The 16,517-nt window shown below is 46.5% G+C and overlaps 1 protein-coding gene across 37 annotated transcripts in view; it reads left to right on the top strand.

Moving 5' to 3' along the window:
• The first annotated feature begins 13,572 nt into the window (after positions 1-13,572).
• Positions 13,573-16,517, top strand: part of Kcnma1 (potassium calcium-activated channel subfamily M alpha 1) — a 718,079-nt gene continuing 715,134 nt past the window's right edge. For 12 of the 37 annotated variants that reach the window (XM_074079251.1, XM_074079250.1, XM_074079244.1 and 9 more), the window contains exon 1: positions 13,613-14,168. In XM_074079251.1, coding sequence (XP_073935352.1) covers positions 13,800-14,168 — 369 coding nt within the window. In that variant the 5' untranslated portion in view covers positions 13,613-13,799. Of the gene's footprint in view, positions 14,169-16,517 lie in introns of all 37 variants that reach the window. The other 25 variants (XM_074079236.1, XM_074079235.1, XM_074079234.1 and 22 more) reach the window with 9 other exon arrangements.

The following is a 16,517-nucleotide window of genomic DNA, read 5'->3' as shown; positions in this document are numbered from 1 at the left end:
TATACCCAAAAGACTGTGACACAGGTTACTCCAGAGGCACCTGCACACCCATGTTTATTGCGGCACTATTCACAATAGCGAAGTTATGGAAACAGCCAAGATACCCCACCACTGACGAATGGATTAAGAAAATGTGGTATCTATACACAATGGAATTTTATGCAGCCATGAAGAAGAACGAAATGTTATCATTCGCTGGTAAATGGATGGAATTGGAGAACATCATTCTGAGTGAGGTTAGCCTGGCCCAAAAGACCAAAAATCGTATGTTCTCCCTCATATGCAGACATTAGATCGAGGGCAAACACAACAAGGGGATTGGACTTTGAGCACATGATAAAAGCGAGAGCACACAAGGGAGGGGTGAGGATAGGTAAGACACCTAAAAAATTAGCTAGCATTTGTTCCCCTTAACGCAGAGAAACTAAAGCAGATACCTTAAAAGCAATTGAGGCCAATAGGAAAAGGGTACCAGGAACTAGAGAAAAGGTTAGATCAAAAAGCATTAACATAGAAGGTAACACACACGCATGCACAGGAAATTAAAGTGAGTCAACTCCCTGTATAGCTATCCTTATCTCAACTAGCAAAAACCTTTTTCCTTCCTGTTATTGCTTATACTCTCTCTTCAACAAAATTAGAGATAAGGGCAAAATAGTTTCTGCTGGGTATTGAGGGGTTTGGGGGGAGACGGAGGGGGTGGAGTGGGTGGTAAGGGAGGGGGTGGGGCAGGGGGGAGAAATGACCCAAGCCTTGTATGCACTTATGAATAATAGAACAATAAAAAAAAAAGAATCACACATGGTGCTTCAATGCAGCTGAATCTCTAGTTCACTCATATTTAACCTTGAGCCACTGACATTTGTTAGGCACATTCTCTCAGGAGAGTGTTCATGCAGCTCTTTGCTCCAGCGCCCTCCCTTCTCTACCTTCCACGGCCTTAGGTCAGTACTACGGTTCTTAAAGTCTAAATTATCTGATATTAAAACACTTAAACAGCTTTCTTTTGGTTTGAATCTTTCCCCAGGACTTTACTTTTAACATTTCCAGACCCTTAAATTATAGATATGTTTCTGGGAAATAGCACATTGTGGAACAATTTAAATCCAGTCAGGCACTTCTTTAATTGGTGAGTTGGATCTATTTACATTTCTTGTAACTTTAGGTATGCTGGCTAGATCCTACCGTTTTCTCTTACTATTTCCATTTACCTTACTTTAGGCTGTTTTCCTTGTCTCTTCTATGTGGTGTTCTTTACTTCCCTTCATCCCTCTTGGATGTGGAAGCTCTACATTTCATTTTTATTCTTTCAGAAGTTACTCCTAAATCCTTAATATGTTACTTACCTAAGTTTTTTTTTTTTTTGTGGTAATGGGTTTGAACTCTGGCCTCACACTTGCTGGGCAGGTGCTCTACCATATAAGCCACTTTATCTGCCCTTTCCTAACAATAATCAAGTTTACCCGTGACAGTCTCTCACTAACCTGTTGCTATCCATATTTTTATTTGTCTAGACACATTTTACTTCAACCCCATGTTTGAGTCACAGTGCAGCTTCATGTGGACTTCTTGGTGGATGGTTATTTTACTCAGTGCTTGAAGAAAGGTATTGTCCCACTGTTTCTTGTTTCACTTGTTGCTGTTGACAACTTGGCTGTCTACTTGTCATTCCTTTGTAGGTAATTCCTTTTTATAATAATTTTGTATTTTACTCTTTGACTTAGTAAGTTCTAGTTTTTCTACAACATTTTTTTTTTTTTGGTGGGGGGAGTTTTGCTATATAGCCCAGGCTGGCCTTGAACTCACAATCTTCCTGCCTCTGCATCCCTATTGCTGGAATTACAGAAGTGTCCACCACACCTGGTTCTATAGAGTTTTTATTTATTCGGCTTAGAACTTGTGCACCCAGAATCTATGGGCTCTTGCTTTTCAATTGTCAGTATCTCTAGGAGTATTTCTTCTCCCCCATCCTCTGCGGTCATTTTCTAGAACTCTCATCAGGTGAGCAGGGGATCTTCTCATCCTGTCCCATGTACCATATCAGTGCTCTTGTTTCATTTGCTTTCTGTAGTCTGTATTCTGAAAGTGTTTCTCAGATCTAGTTTTATTTGCCTAATAGTTAAAAGTCTGAGCCTAATTTACTCTTTTTGCATAAGACCTATTTGGCTTGTTTTTTTCCACTTTGTATTCTTTAAGTCTTTAATCATTTAAAATTCGAACTTTGTTGTTTCTGTCATCCTATTCATTCACCCCAGGTTCTTGGCCATCCTATCTGACCTTGCTGTCATTCTATTTATTGACATTTGCTTATAATGTGACTGCTTCCCCAGGAGTTTTTGGGATTTTTAGATTGGGAGTTCATATTCAATGAGGCTGTATCTTTGGGAATCCTCATCATCTTTAAATTCTTGGTAATTAGTGCATTTCCAGGAATATATTAGATGCTCAACAAACACTTGCCTTTGTCAATGATATAACAACCCCCCAAAATACACTAAGTCTAGTAAGGGACCTCATTTCTTTAAGAGATTTCCTCTAAGCTTTTTTGTTCTTCAGTCTGTGAGATTTTCATCCTTGTTGAGACCTACAGTCAAGAGAAATAGCTGGCCTCACAAGACAAGAAGCCATCAAAGGTTCTGGAAAGGGGGAAAAAGAGGATGGGGTAAGCCTTCAGTCTGTGGAGAGCAGCAAACAGGAGTGAACAGGGCCATTGCAGGGTTGAGACAGAATGTCATGGCTGTGACTTGAAGAGGGGGAAGGAGCTACCTCACTATATGCATCAGAGCATGGAGATGCAGAGATGATGGGAAGAGGTTTATATAACCACCTTCTACATTTATTAATTGTAGCAAGGACAGTGAAAAGCCAACACTCACCATGTGCCAGACACTGCGCTGACCGAGTGCTTTACATGGATTCTTCCATCTGATCCTCACAACAGCTCGTGGAGGAGGTGATTTTATTCTCTCTACTAAAGAGAAGAGGAAGTTGAAATTCGAGAAACTAAGAAACCCAATCCATACCCCCACAGCCAGAGTCAGGAGAGGAGTTGAAATTTGAACTCAGCTCTGTGGAACTCCAGTGCAGCCACTTTAGGACTCACCCAGACTTTCCATTGGATTATGACATGAAATATTTTAATGTATGCAACAGCTCCTCCAGGGACCCCCAGAGTGGTGGGGAGAGCTGCTAAAGATGGAAAGACTCTGTTTATTGACATTGCTAGTAGTCCAAAGTGTGGGTGCTTAAAAAATAGTTACATAATAAATAAATAATACTTTTTCCTTGTAGAGCTGAGGACTGAGCCCTGGAGAAGTGGAACAAGCATGTGATGTTGAGACACTCTTCTCCCATCATCCTTTGGTTTAAAGCACTGTCCACTCACATGGAGACACCAGTGTCATGGTCACTCTCATGGGCAAGGAGGCTGGGCTGAGTGGAATTTGCTTGAAACTTGCCATACTGCAGGCCATTAATAGTGATGGGAGGCACTGCAGCCTCTCCTACCTGGGTAGCAGTTTCTGATGGCTCTCCATCTTCTCAATTCTCATCTAGGTAATGAAAACTCAAGGAAAGGGGATTCCTGTCTTGTCACCATCTCCTAATACACAGCCCAGGTTCCTCTCCAGCCAATACCACCTGAGACTTTATGGGACTGGAGTATTTATGCTGTCATGACTCCCCTAGCATGTGGCAGGCATACCCCACATCTCAAGCACTCATTTTCCCTGGGAAATCAGTGTGTGTGTGTGTGTGTGTGTGTGTGTGTGTGTGTGTGTGTGTGTCCCGCAAGGATCTTGCCACTAGCATTCTGTATCTTTTTTTTTTAAAAGAAATTACTTGTTTCTTTCCATTGAAGCTTTGGAGTCCCCTATTGTGACAGCCATAACCCACCTCTGCTTTACTGAGGAAATGGGATGCCTGGAAAAGACAACAAATCCTGGGCAGGTTTCTTTGTTTTTTGGGTCTCCTTAGTTTTCTCTCTTTCTAATCCTCTCTCTGTGTGTCTCCTTCTGGCCACTTTTCAGTTTGGCCTTCTCTCTCCTTCTCAGCTCTCCCATGCCTTATATTCCATCCTCTATCTTCCCCATTCCTTCTTTCCAAAGGTGCAGCATAAGCCCTGTCCCACCCATTCTCCCTCACCCAGATGAGACTCCCTGCAGCCTGAAAAAGGTCCTGAATTGCCCACCACTCCAGAACCCATTGCACAAAGATTCTTCAAAGCTATCGCATTGGTTCTGGACTGTGTCTGACCTGGTCCTGGTCTACCAGCTGCACCTGCTGAGTTTAAAGCCTCTGCTGCAGACATTTCCTGGGCTCACTGGGTCCCTGTCCTCTGGGGATGTGCACAAGTCCAGATGTCCTGGGAGTGAGCTCCCTGCACACTCACCACAACCTGGGGACTTGTGAGGCTCTGACTCACAGCTGGACTCACCTGCAGTGGGGCTCCAAGGGGGTAAGTACCCCATGAGCCCCCAAGACCCAGATTAGCATTTGAAAGAAAGGTCAACAAGAAAGGAGTTTGGAGGCCTGCTGGGAACAGAAAGGAGGATGGTGTGGAGAGTTCATCACCCCACGCCCAGCAGGCCCAGCTGCCAACCAGGTGGCATCTTGCAGGGCAGAAAGGGCACTGGGTAAGGATTCTAACATCAGCTCAGTCAGGGTGAGCAAAGAGGCTTTGGGCAGGTTACTTAACATCTCCAAACCCTGCTTTCCTCAGTCTAAAAAGAAAATCAGACAAAACAGCCTGTAAGCTGCCTTCTTCCCCAGAGTTGTGATGGTTTGGGCCAGGTGGGGCCAAGGGGCTGGTTGACCCCTGTGGATGCTATGCAATGACCTTTCCAGAGTTTCAGAACAAACACCAGCTCTTCCTGTGACTCTGGAAGAGGTACTTGCTTAACCTGCTTGAGTCTCAGTTTCCACACCTGCAGAATGGGGTTAATAGTTACTCCATGGGAACCAAGTAGGAAAGCACAACATTTTCCAAAAGTGGATATATGAAGGATGATTTTAGCTCATACTCTGACTCTGGCGCACAACGAGAAGCTTGTGTTCTGGTCACTTTTCTCTGGAACCTGTTGCCATGGGGGCAACTTGTCTTGGCCTAAGGTTAAGGGCTTTCTGCTGACCATGCCTAGCTCTGGACTGATAGCATTGTTTTCCATTCATTTTGCTAATTATCACATTTGTCTTCTTTCTTTATTTGTATTTATTTATATTTATTTACCTTCTGTTTTTGACAGTGGTGGTTAGCCATGAAGCTAGTGTTATAGAATAATTTCCTTTTGTGATAAATTTCAGTACATTAAGAAAGTCAACTAAAAACCAATATGAAGTGATTGAAAAGGCAGTAGATAATATGGCCAGAATGGTGGCGGTGGCATAAGAACTAGGGAGCAGTCTGAGTTAAATCTGGGGGCCTGTGAAGGCAGCACTATGGTGCCCAATGTCATCAGTGGGTCATCAATCATGACTGAGGCTGCTCCAGAAGGGAGGATGTGCCCAGTCTACGCCATTCCTTTGCCCATCACCTCAGGTCCAAGAAGTGCTGATTTCACCAGTCTGCATGGAAAACCCAAAGAAGAGAGGGCAGACAGAGCCCTCTGGGCAGTGGAATGTGTGGATAAATTCTGTTTAGTCTTTAGATTGGTTCTGACTCAAATGGTCTCCCATTGACTTTAATGGAAAGTCATTTTGGGGGGCCACCCAATTATGGACCATTGAATTTAATGGAAAGTCATTTCAGTAGGCTACCAGATTAAGGACTATTGCATTTCTACATTAATGCTAAAGGGGATGGAATTCCCATCTGAGCCATTGTACTTTAGGCAGAATATGTATTGCCTTCTGAAATAAAAGCCACATGTATATTAACCAATCTCTCTCAGTGCAATGTCACCAAGACAGGTCTTGACAGAAGAGCCAAGAGCAAGTCAGATAAAAATCTTCAAGACCACAACTATCCATCACCCAGGGAGGTCCCAGGGCTGCTGGGATATTGTGGCTTACTCTGCTTAACTTACAGCTTTCAATTTTGTAACAAGGACAGAAGAACAAAATGAGATTTACAGATGGCCAAAAAGAAGCTTCTGCATGGCTTCTATTCAGCCTAGCATCTTGCTGAAAAACTTCTACAACACAGTGTTCCAGAGCCCATGAGGCTGTTCCTAAAGTGAGGGTTTAGCAACCTGCCTGGGCAGTGTCTCCTCTAAGGCTGCTGTGTTCTAGCTGCAGTGTTGAGGGCAAGGTATCTTTCTGCTGGCATCTAAAGTTTGTGTTCAAAGAAGTTCACAACAGAAGTCCCTATGGAGACAGAGCTGACAAGGCACTTAATGAATGCCCCCAAATAGTAGTGGCTTCAGCTTCTGGAGCAAGCACAGTTCACAGCTCTCTGTATTTGCACTTTCTAGAATGACCAGGCCAGTTGGCCATGTCACCTCCATCTTTAGTCCTCTTTCTGGATTATTGTAGCCATGCAATGTGCTCTGGGAAAATTCTCCTGAGGGTGGACCCAAGGACTCAGGTCTTGGCCAAAGGTGAGGCTCTAGCTCTTTCTACATTCTGGAACTCTAATGTCATCCTTTCCTGAAATCTTCCAAGACTCATCCACAAAGATGGTTCTCCTCCATGGTGTACCTTCTGCAACTTCCAGGACACTGCTAGATTGTTTTTTTTTTTTAAACTCTTTGTTGTTGTTGTTGTATTGTCTTTACAAAAGCATAACAAATCAGTTTCTTGGTTTCACACAACCAGATTTACCTCTCATAAAATACCATGGCTTCTAAGCTTTTTGAACCAGTAACTTATTAGCCCATCTTTGGGAAACAGGACATTTGGCTAGTGTGGAATACTGAAACTGGAGAAAGGATATAACTCCAAGGGAGCAGCTGTCAGTGTGAAATGAAGGGGTCTTGCTTGGCATAACATTATGACAAAAGAAGATACAAGCACAATAGCCAGAATCCTAAGCAAGTAAACCCTGGGAGATGTCTGACTTCTCGGCTTCTTTTTCCCAAGATGGCTTATAGACAGGAAGTAAGGGCTCAGCATTGTTCTTATTTGCAAAAGCTACTTGGTGCAGGCAGCAGGAAGTTTCTTGAGTCATTCACATAGTCTCTTTTATCATGAGGTCCTTCGGTCACCTTGGAGCCCTAGGGATAAGGAATTGAGTCCTAGACTGCTTGCATCTGGAACAGGTGCTTCTACAAAGATTAATTAGGAGCCCTTGAAGAGAGGATTTTAGAAAGTCCTTTGGTCTGGAAGCCCAAAGCACAAAGGCAATTCTGCCTTTGGTTTCTTCTTTTCCTGCCAGTGAATATGGTGGCTCCTTTTTGGGGCTGCTTCCCAAAGCCAAGGCCCACAGCACTGCTGTCTGTTCCGGTGGAATGACAATGATCACAGAGATGAAAGGAAGGTAGGGATATGCATAATTGTTTTCTGGAAGTCCTGCAGGTGGAAATGAAACTGAATTCTAGAGCACATAATCCAAGAGTTAGGTCTACGTTTCCCAGCCATGGGTGTCATCTTATAGAATAAAAAGTAAGTTCTCAAAATTATATTAGTGAGTTTGATGGGACCATGTGAGGTGGGAGAGGTCAAGATAATATTTGAGAATGAAAATATTGAAATAACTCATGTATGTATGAATATAATATAATGCACTATACTGTAAGTTATTGAATATTAGGGGACATGGTGATAGAAAATGAGTAAGTAATGGGGGAGGTAATTTGACTAAGCACAATATATATATAGGCCTGAAGTACTGGACTAAAAATGTACACTTAAAAAAACGAAGGGCAGGAGGGAAAAAAGAGGTCTTTTCCGGGGGTGAGTACCAGGGGGAGGTGGGTGGTCACAAGGAAAGGGGGAATGAGGATGAATATGGTGGATATGTTTTGTATCCATATATTAAAATAGAAGAATGAAACCTATTAGAATTGTTCTAAGAAGGAGGGAGGGGAAGGAGGGAGAGTGATGGAGGGGTGAATCTAATTAAGATATATTGTAAACATATATGTAAATATCACAATGTATCCCCCGTACAACAATTGTATGCTAATAAAATAATTTTGAAAGGAGTAAGTTCTCATAAGCTTGTACCTTGGCAGACAGGTGGGGGTGTAACTGAGGAGGTTATGGTGAGAGCATAGCACTATCATCTCCAAAGGAAGTGGCTTTGATGTGTTAGAAAAGGGGAGAATAATTTTGAGGCTCTCATGTCCTGGCTCAAAACTTCTCACTGGGATTTTGCAGCATGGGGCTGGGAAGTACCCCACAGTCAGCCTGTCTCCATATGCGCTTCTCTGCCATGCATTTGCTCTCCCTAGGCCATAGAGGCTAGAGCCAGGAAGGCATATCGATGGAATCTTCCAGATATCTTTCACTTACTACAAGCCATTTGCAAAGTTTTAGAACTTATTTTAAGCTATATCAAATATTAGAATAACTCATATGTCAAGCAGTTTTCTTAAGAAGATTTCTCATGATTTTTAATGACATCAAGGAGATACAAATGACTTAATATTAAGGAACAAAAAGATAAATGTAAGATGTTCAAGCTAAGCTTAATTCTGCAAAACTATACACGCCCAGGTAAAAGTGTAAAATAAATATTTAAAAATGTTATGAGTGATAACCTGTGGATAGTAGGATTATAGATGGTTTATCTATTCTTTTATGAAACTTTTATATTCCAAACTCTTAACAATATGTCTGAATGATTTCTGTGAGCAGAAATAGATTTAAAGTAAATATTTATGAAAAAACAAACCACTTTCAGCTTGTAGTTTGAGTGCCTTTCTCCATCTTGGAAACCAGGGCTCCCTGTGGTCTAAGACCCTTAGATACAGTTTTGAGGGTTGGGCCATCATAGTCTTCTTTCATTATAAATCACAAATTCACAAGGAGACAAATTGTTCCAGAGGTAAAAGACTCTCTTGTCATGTCAAGTAACTCCACAGGTCTAAGCCTCAGTTTCCTTATCTGTAAAGTGGGAGAATGGCTACTGTGCTGTTTTATATCACAACAATAGTATGAAGGAGGAAAGAAAGGAGGGGGATACTGTTGGCAGTTTTGAAAGGAGCACAGGTGATTTAAAGGGGGGGGGGGAGATACCAGTGGCAGTTATACCTGAGATCTGACAGCAAATTATGTTAACAGTATGAACCTTGCTATCTGTTTTCATTCCAATAGTTTATATGCTGGTAGGACTAGTAATTGTATTGTTAATATTATTGTGGCTATATTTTTTTGTTTCCTCATTTTTCATTTTTTAAAATTGACAAAAATTACGTTATCTTTACAACCTGGTGTTCTGAAATATGTCTATGTGGTGGAATGGCTGAATCAAGCTAATTAACATATGTGTTGCCTCACAATCTTATCATTTCTTTTTGTGAGAACCTTTAAAATCCACTGTCAGCAATTTTCAAATATACAATACATTGTTATTAACTGTAGTCAACATGTGGTACATTAGATCTCTTGAACTTCTTCCTCCTAACTGAAATTTTGTATCCTTTGACCAATGTCTCCCCAGTTCATGCTCTGCAGTCCTTGTGGCTACAAGATTTTTTTTTTAAACAGTGGGTCTTCCCTTTTGGAATTATCATAGCTCCAATTTCAGTTTCAATCAGTCCTGTTGAACATTGACCAGTAATATGCCAGAAAAAACCACCAGAGGACGCTAGATCACTTAGTCACCACCTGGCTTCTCCACAGCAGAATCACAAAGATTTGTAAGAAAATTGAACCTGAGTCCAGGCCAGAGACAAATAAAGTCAGGTACACAATAATCGTGATGCTGGGCCGACAGTTAGGTAAATAACCTTTTATGAGTTTCTTGGCCTTTAATTACTTTGATTTTTAGTTTGTATGTTTATGTACTTCATTTCACTTCTTTTAAGTCAATTGGGATTGTTCAGATTAGAATACTTAAGAAACTTGAAAGCCCTGGTTGGCTTTGAAAGCTGCCATAGACTCATGTGCATTTGGTAAAGAGGCTTCCCTCCTCCCTGGGAAGCTTTTAAATGTATTCGGAGACAAAATAAGTGGCTCATATTGTTTTTCGAACAGTGAAGTTTCTACTTTTGTTTTGGCTTTCTGTTCCCGTACAATAGTGCTCAATTCCCAGTCTGCAGACACACCCACGGTAGGTAAAGATGCACTGAGGCTATTTGTAGATGCTTCTCTGTACTTTCCCATTTCCCAGGCCATCCAGGGAGTGGCAAGACAATGAGTGGGCCTGGGTGACAGAGGTCAGGAGTCCATTTAGGCTCTGCTGTGCCCTGGAGTCTGTCCATAGACTGGCTGTCTGTGGAACCCTCTGGGCTGTAGAAGATGACAGGGGTGACTGCATGACCTTGCCTCTGTCCTCATCTCAAGTTCAGAGGCTTGTTGGATGCAGACAGCAAATTGGAGATAGAGGGTCCCAGTCCTGCTTGTACTCATTTTCTGCAGTGCACAATGCAGGCACACTCGAGTACTGGTGTGGGAGTTGGAAGATCTGAGTTTTTCCAGTGTTGGGTGTCGTAGACATTACAGTCAAGATCTGTATAATATTTTCTTTCTCATTCTTACATACAACCCTTTGAAGTAGACAGAGTAGTGCCTGTTTTATTCTGGTTTTACACATGAGGGAACACAATGAATGAATGATACCTAAGTTTCCTTTTAAGATCAAAGTTCCAGCCTGTCTTGGCAGAGCCTTTTCCTAAATTGGCAAGGTCAGGTGCAGAAGTTTGTGGACGATGTGGTAGTGGCTGGAGAGAGCTGGCAGAGGCCTGATGGCATCTATTTCTGGCGGATTGTGGCACTCTCTTTCAGTACTTACAGTCAAGCCATTCAGGGAAGTGGCAAGGGACTAGAGATTGCAGGGATGGAAGGATATGGACTTGACAGTGAGTTAAATCACCGTCAAAACCCCACTAAACTGGGGTTTAACACTGATGTTGCTAAAAACTTCAGTCAGCAAAGGCAGGGATGATGAAGAGAGCAGAAAGAGCTGGTACCTCCTCTGCCTTCATCACCCTCTGGAAGGATGCTGAGACAATGAAGGTGGTGATGGAGGAGAAACATAGCATATGTTGGGGACTTTGCAGTTGAGGGCTAAAAGGCACAGCTGCCAGGGATCTGGGCTGTACGGGTTGTCTGGAAAGTCAAGTTTAGTTTTGTGGAGGAGGGAATTCATTCTGAGGGTTTCCTACCCCACTGGGGAGAGTCCAGTCTGCTCTTTTTATGTTATGGGTGTTTTGTCTTACAATTTCAAATCTTGGGCATGATTTAAGGACAGTCCTTAACTCGCTCACAAAGGAAGCTAAGTACAGCCTTTTAGAAGACTAATAAATAAGGGAACCTCAATGCCACAGTCACCTTGCACCTCAAGATGCAAGCCTTCTAAAGCCAATTCTCCCAACTCCATGCTGGAGAGGACCCAGGACCGTTGTGTGTGTGGGGCTGACGTGACAGAGTGGCCACTGAACTGAATGCACTAGGGTTGAGGTGTCATCAGATGAGATCCTCTGTTAGCTCTTTAGCCACTTCCACATCATTTGCAAACTTCTGCACCATGTTCAGAAAATCTGGCACCTGGCCTTGCCCATTTAGGAAAAGGCTCTGCAGAGACAGGATGGAACTTCAGATGACATAAAGAGGGAGACTGAGACAATTTCACTTTCTGGAAAATACTATCTGCAGTTCTCTTTTACTGCTTTTGGGGTACCAATACTCAAGGACTCTTACCTGGGTCCATTTTCCCCTTTGACTTTGGCCTTAACTCTTTTTTAATAAATGTGTATACTGAGCCCAGTGAATATACTCTGAATCAATCAGGTGAAGCTTCAGCCTCTGCAGGGCTTGTCCTCTGACCCTCTTTCTTCCCTGCAACTAAGACCTCTAAGGGTAAGGGAAGGGCAGACCTCTATTCAGGCAGAGAAAGCCTATGCAGTTAAGGATGCTAACTTGGACCAACTTACCACAGGATGAGCAGGAAGGAACCTGAGAATTCCAATTAGGCTTAAACTAATGAGCTGGAAACTTTGGGGGAAATCACTGTGGGCAACCAGGGGATCATCTTCGTTTTAATTAGTGCTGGAAAAACTTGTGGTCCAGCTGGTAGCTGGAGGAAGGGTGTATCCAGAGGGAGCAAGTTTCTGAGCCCATCAGAAGGGGGATTCCTAAGGTGGCATGGGGATGTGTGTGTGTGTGTGTGTGTGAGCTGTCGAACAAACCTGGCCCTCTTTATTTTTTAAGGGGGGGGAGGAGAGAACCCCAAATATAGAAAAGCAGACTGAATGAAGCCTGAAGTATACTTCTCCAGCTACACTCCTCTCATCACTGAAGTCTGAGACTAGATGAAGGAGTGGGGAAAAATGACCCTTTAAGATTCCCTGATGTCCACTGGGGCCCTTACCTTGCTGGAGGCCAGGTCTCTTCTACCATCTCTTGCCTGCTCTCTTAGGCAGCCTTTGTTGCTTAATATGGAAAAGGGAGAAAAACCACCTGCTGCTGTCAGAGGCCACAGACCACCCGCCAGCCTACCAGATGGCTCTGCCCTTCAGCTATACCAGGGGCACTGGCAGGCCTAGGAAACACCGCAAGAAGCGAACTACGGGTCTTAGGTGTATCCTAAAGTATCCTCACTCTCCAAATCGGAGCATCTTGGGGCATTCCACTGGTGGAATTGAGTTGACAGCTGCCCACTCCTCCCCTCCCAACCCGGACTCCTTTGGGGAAAACAGCCTGCCCGAGTCCTTCCCTGCGCAGCACATTGGAGATAGTTGCCTCGGTCCCGCGCCTAGGTCAGGGACACTACACCCTGCGCGTTGCGGGGCGGAGGGTAAGGGGCGCGTGCCCGGCCATCACCGAGGGGCCTGTCTGCCCCTACCCGGCCCGAAGCTGTGGTGAGCCAGCTCGGCGAGCCTCCTCCCCTCCCGCTTCTGGCGGCCTGAGCCCGCGCCCGCTCCAGTTGCTGCAGCTGCCACTGCTGCGCGGGGTGCGCGCCGAAAGACTCGGGCGGCGAGGACGGGGACGAAGAGGAGCCGGAGGAGGAGAGGAGAAGAGAGAGCGGAGGCCAGGGAGGCTTAGATGCGACTTAGGGGTCCCGCGAGCATGGGCTAGCAAGCGGCGGCAGCTCGGCGGCCGGACGCAGTGAACCTGCCGCGGCCCGGCGCGCACAGGGGCGGCGATCGGGAGCCGAGCGCAGCCGGGGGAGGCGAGCTAGCGCGGAGGCGTCCGGGCGGAGGGGACAGATTCTACATTATTAACGAGTTGCTGCCTAATAAACCTAGAGCGGCTCGTTAGTGGCGCGGGAGGCGCGCGGGGAAGGGAGGGTCCCTGGCCAGAGCGCAGCGCACACACTCGGCGCACGGCGGGAGGCGCGGCGCAGAGGGCACCCGGGCCCAAGCGTGGAGCTGGGGCGGGCCCGGGGGGTGGTGCAGACCCTGGGCGCGGGCGGCCCGCGGCGCCCCCTGGCTCTCGGCGCTCGGGGCCAGCGCAGCCCCGGGCGAGCGGGGCGCGGGCCGGGGAGGGGGAGCCGCCCGCCCGCACCATCCCCTCCCCCCGAGAGGGCCGGCGGCCGGGGGGGAGGGCGGGCGGCGGCTGCTGGCTGTATATATCTCCGCGCACCCCGCCAGGTCGCGCACAGCGCCCCGAGCCCAGGCGCCTCCCCGCCCCCTTTCCGCGCTCCGCGGCGGCGGCGGCAGCAGTAGCAGCAACATGGCTGTTGATGGGTGTTCGGGGTGGCGCTGGCGGCGGGAGGAGCTCCCCCGAGCCCCTGCGCCGGCCGCCCGTTGCTAGCTATGGCAAATGGTGGCGGCGGCGGCGGCGGCAGCAGCGGCGGCGGCGGCGGCGGAGGCAGCGGTCTTAGAATGAGTAGCAATATCCACGCGAACCATCTCAGCCTAGACGCGTCCTCCTCCTCCTCTTCCTCCTCCTCTTCTTCCTCCTCCTCCTCTTCCTCCTCGTCCTCGGTCCACGAGCCCAAGATGGATGCGCTCATCATCCCGGTGACCATGGAGGTGCCGTGCGACAGCCGGGGCCAACGCATGTGGTGGGCTTTCCTGGCCTCCTCCATGGTGACTTTCTTCGGGGGCCTCTTCATCATCTTGCTCTGGCGGACGCTCAAGTACCTGTGGACCGTTTGCTGTCACTGCGGGGGCAAGACGAAGGTAAAGCGCGCCCGGGGCGCCCGCCCCCTGCGCCAGCCCCACCGCTTCTCGGCGTCCCTAGCAGCCCACCTCCTCGCTCCGCTCCGCGCGGTTCCTCCCTGCATCCCTGGCCGCCTTCCCCTGGCCGCCTTCCCCTCCCTTCTCTCTCCCTGCGCGCTAGGATTCGGGTAGCGGGTGGCTAGTCGGAGGGTGAGGAGTTGCCCCCAACTGGTGCGCTTCTGGACGCGGACGCGGCGTCCTGTCCCCTTGTTTATTGTAGGGTTGTCGGCACCTGCGGGCGGGCCAGGGTGTGGGACAGGCACCTCTTGGGTTGCCGTGGTGCGGGGCGAGGAGAGCCAACCTCGCGGGGACCGAGGAAGCTGGGGCCGCTGGGTGCGTGCTCCGAACCGCTCACCTGCCACCGTTTGGGTCCTTGAGGTGGGCGAGAGGAGCACATAAACCCGCACTTTAGGAGCCTGTTAGGGAGATGAGTTCGTGGGGTCCGAAAGAAGGAAAGGTCCTTGGGAGAAAATTTTTTTGCGCGAGAGAATCCCGGGGTAGGAACGTGGCCAAAGAAAGTGGGGTAATTTGGAGGGGGACGAGAGAAAGTTGGGGAGATCCATACCAGAATTGGAAACAACCCATGGGGCTGCCACTTTAGGAACGTGGCGAGGTTGCAAATCTGATGTCACCTCCCACTTCATCCCTTAGATTTCTTTTTCACAGAACATTCCCCCACCCAGGTTCTGCTGCCTCTGTACTTTCGCCCCCATGCCACCCACTTTGGGTCCCCGGAAACGCCACCAGCAGCGCTGAGCTGGAGCTTGCCTAAGAGAGTACGCGGAGGCCGCGGCTTCACGGGGGAACCCCTTCCTTGGCGCTTGAGGTGCCTGGATGTCTCCATAAGCGATTCCTAGCGCAGACGCCCATCAGCACCCAGGCTCACTACACCTTAGATACATGCTTAGATATATGGCTTCTGAACTGACTTCCTGGTCTGTGGCCTGACCCTAGAGGTGTTCCTGCCTGCCACCTGCCACTAGCTGGAGGGTGGGGGACTGGGACAGTATTTGTTAGAAAGCCACAGAATAAAAAAGAAAAACCTGGAAAAGAAGTACCAAGCTGCCTTTTTTTTTTTTTTTTTTTTTTGTAATTCCTATCAAAGAGGACTTCACAGCACTCACAGTTGTGGAGGGAGGGGATATCTATGGGGAGTAGAGCAAGGTAGGCAGACATCTGGCTCCCCAAACGTTCACAGCTTTCCTAGTAAAGTTAATCCTAGTACCCCTCAAACTTCACAGGGCACAGCAACTTGTAGCAGCCTCCTAGGTGATAAGGGAAGGAGGAAGGCAGAGGCTGGGGGCGGGGTGGGGAGACTGTAAAACCCAAGGGCGAATTGAAGCGCGCTGTCGGGGGTCATTAATTATACATCATGTTAGGTGCTGGAGCTCAGCTGTGTTTTGTGGCAGCACACTTGTGTTTTGGAAAATACTGGTGTGTTGGAATAAGGGAGAAAAAGTAGAACCATCCTTCGCTGCCTTCTCTTCTCAGTGCTCTGGAAGCCTTCAGATTTTGGCTGGCCAGCTTCGTGGAGTTATCTTGTTGGTGTTGGAGGCTCCCTTCTCTGTGAAGGAGGAAGCCTCAGATTAAGGAAGGTTCTAAACACAGGTCTTCCTAGCCGGCCTCTGCCTCTTAACAACAGTTTATTCATCCAGCCTTCTTACTCAATTCCCTTTCCTTCACCTACCCACAGGCTTCAGTCCTGGGAATTTTCCCCTTCCTGAGATCCAGCAACTGTCCTTAGGGGAAAGATGGCTCAGAGTTGCATGCATTTAAAATATTCTCTAGATGGAGTGATTTGTGTGAACTTTAAAAAAATCGCCTGTTTTTCAGGAAGTGGGCAATTTTGATCATAATGAAAACTTTTTTCAATGAGTTAAAAATAAGATGTGGTGGTTTTGTGATCCTGAGGCTTTCAAACACAGCTTCAAAAGTCTTTTTACAAGGAGGCAAATAAATACTACTGCTCATCAGATAGTCCACAAAAAAGAAAGAATCTTTTTCCTAAATGATGACCAAGCATAGCTTCAGTCAGTTTTCACAAGAAAATAGGTTTTTGGCAATGAACATTAGAAAAAAAACCCAAAAAACAAATAGTACATATTTGGCTCTATTTTGTAGCTCCAAGACTAGCTGAGTAGACATAGCTGGAAGTTTCTATAAGAAATCAACCTAGGATAAGAGATGGTTGTGTTTGATTTGGAAAGATGTGTGGCCAATGTAGAATAAGATCAAATTATTTTCCATATCATGAGTCCATTTTGAAATATGCTCAGATCTCTTAATACCTGCCCCTTGATTTGTTCAATT

Source organism: Castor canadensis, chromosome 7, assembly GCF_047511655.1.
Source record: "Castor canadensis chromosome 7, mCasCan1.hap1v2, whole genome shotgun sequence".
Lineage (NCBI taxonomy): Eukaryota > Metazoa > Chordata > Mammalia > Rodentia > Castoridae > Castor > Castor canadensis.
The sequence above is the reverse complement of the archived record's forward strand: the minus strand, read 5'-3'. Positions and strand labels throughout refer to the sequence as shown.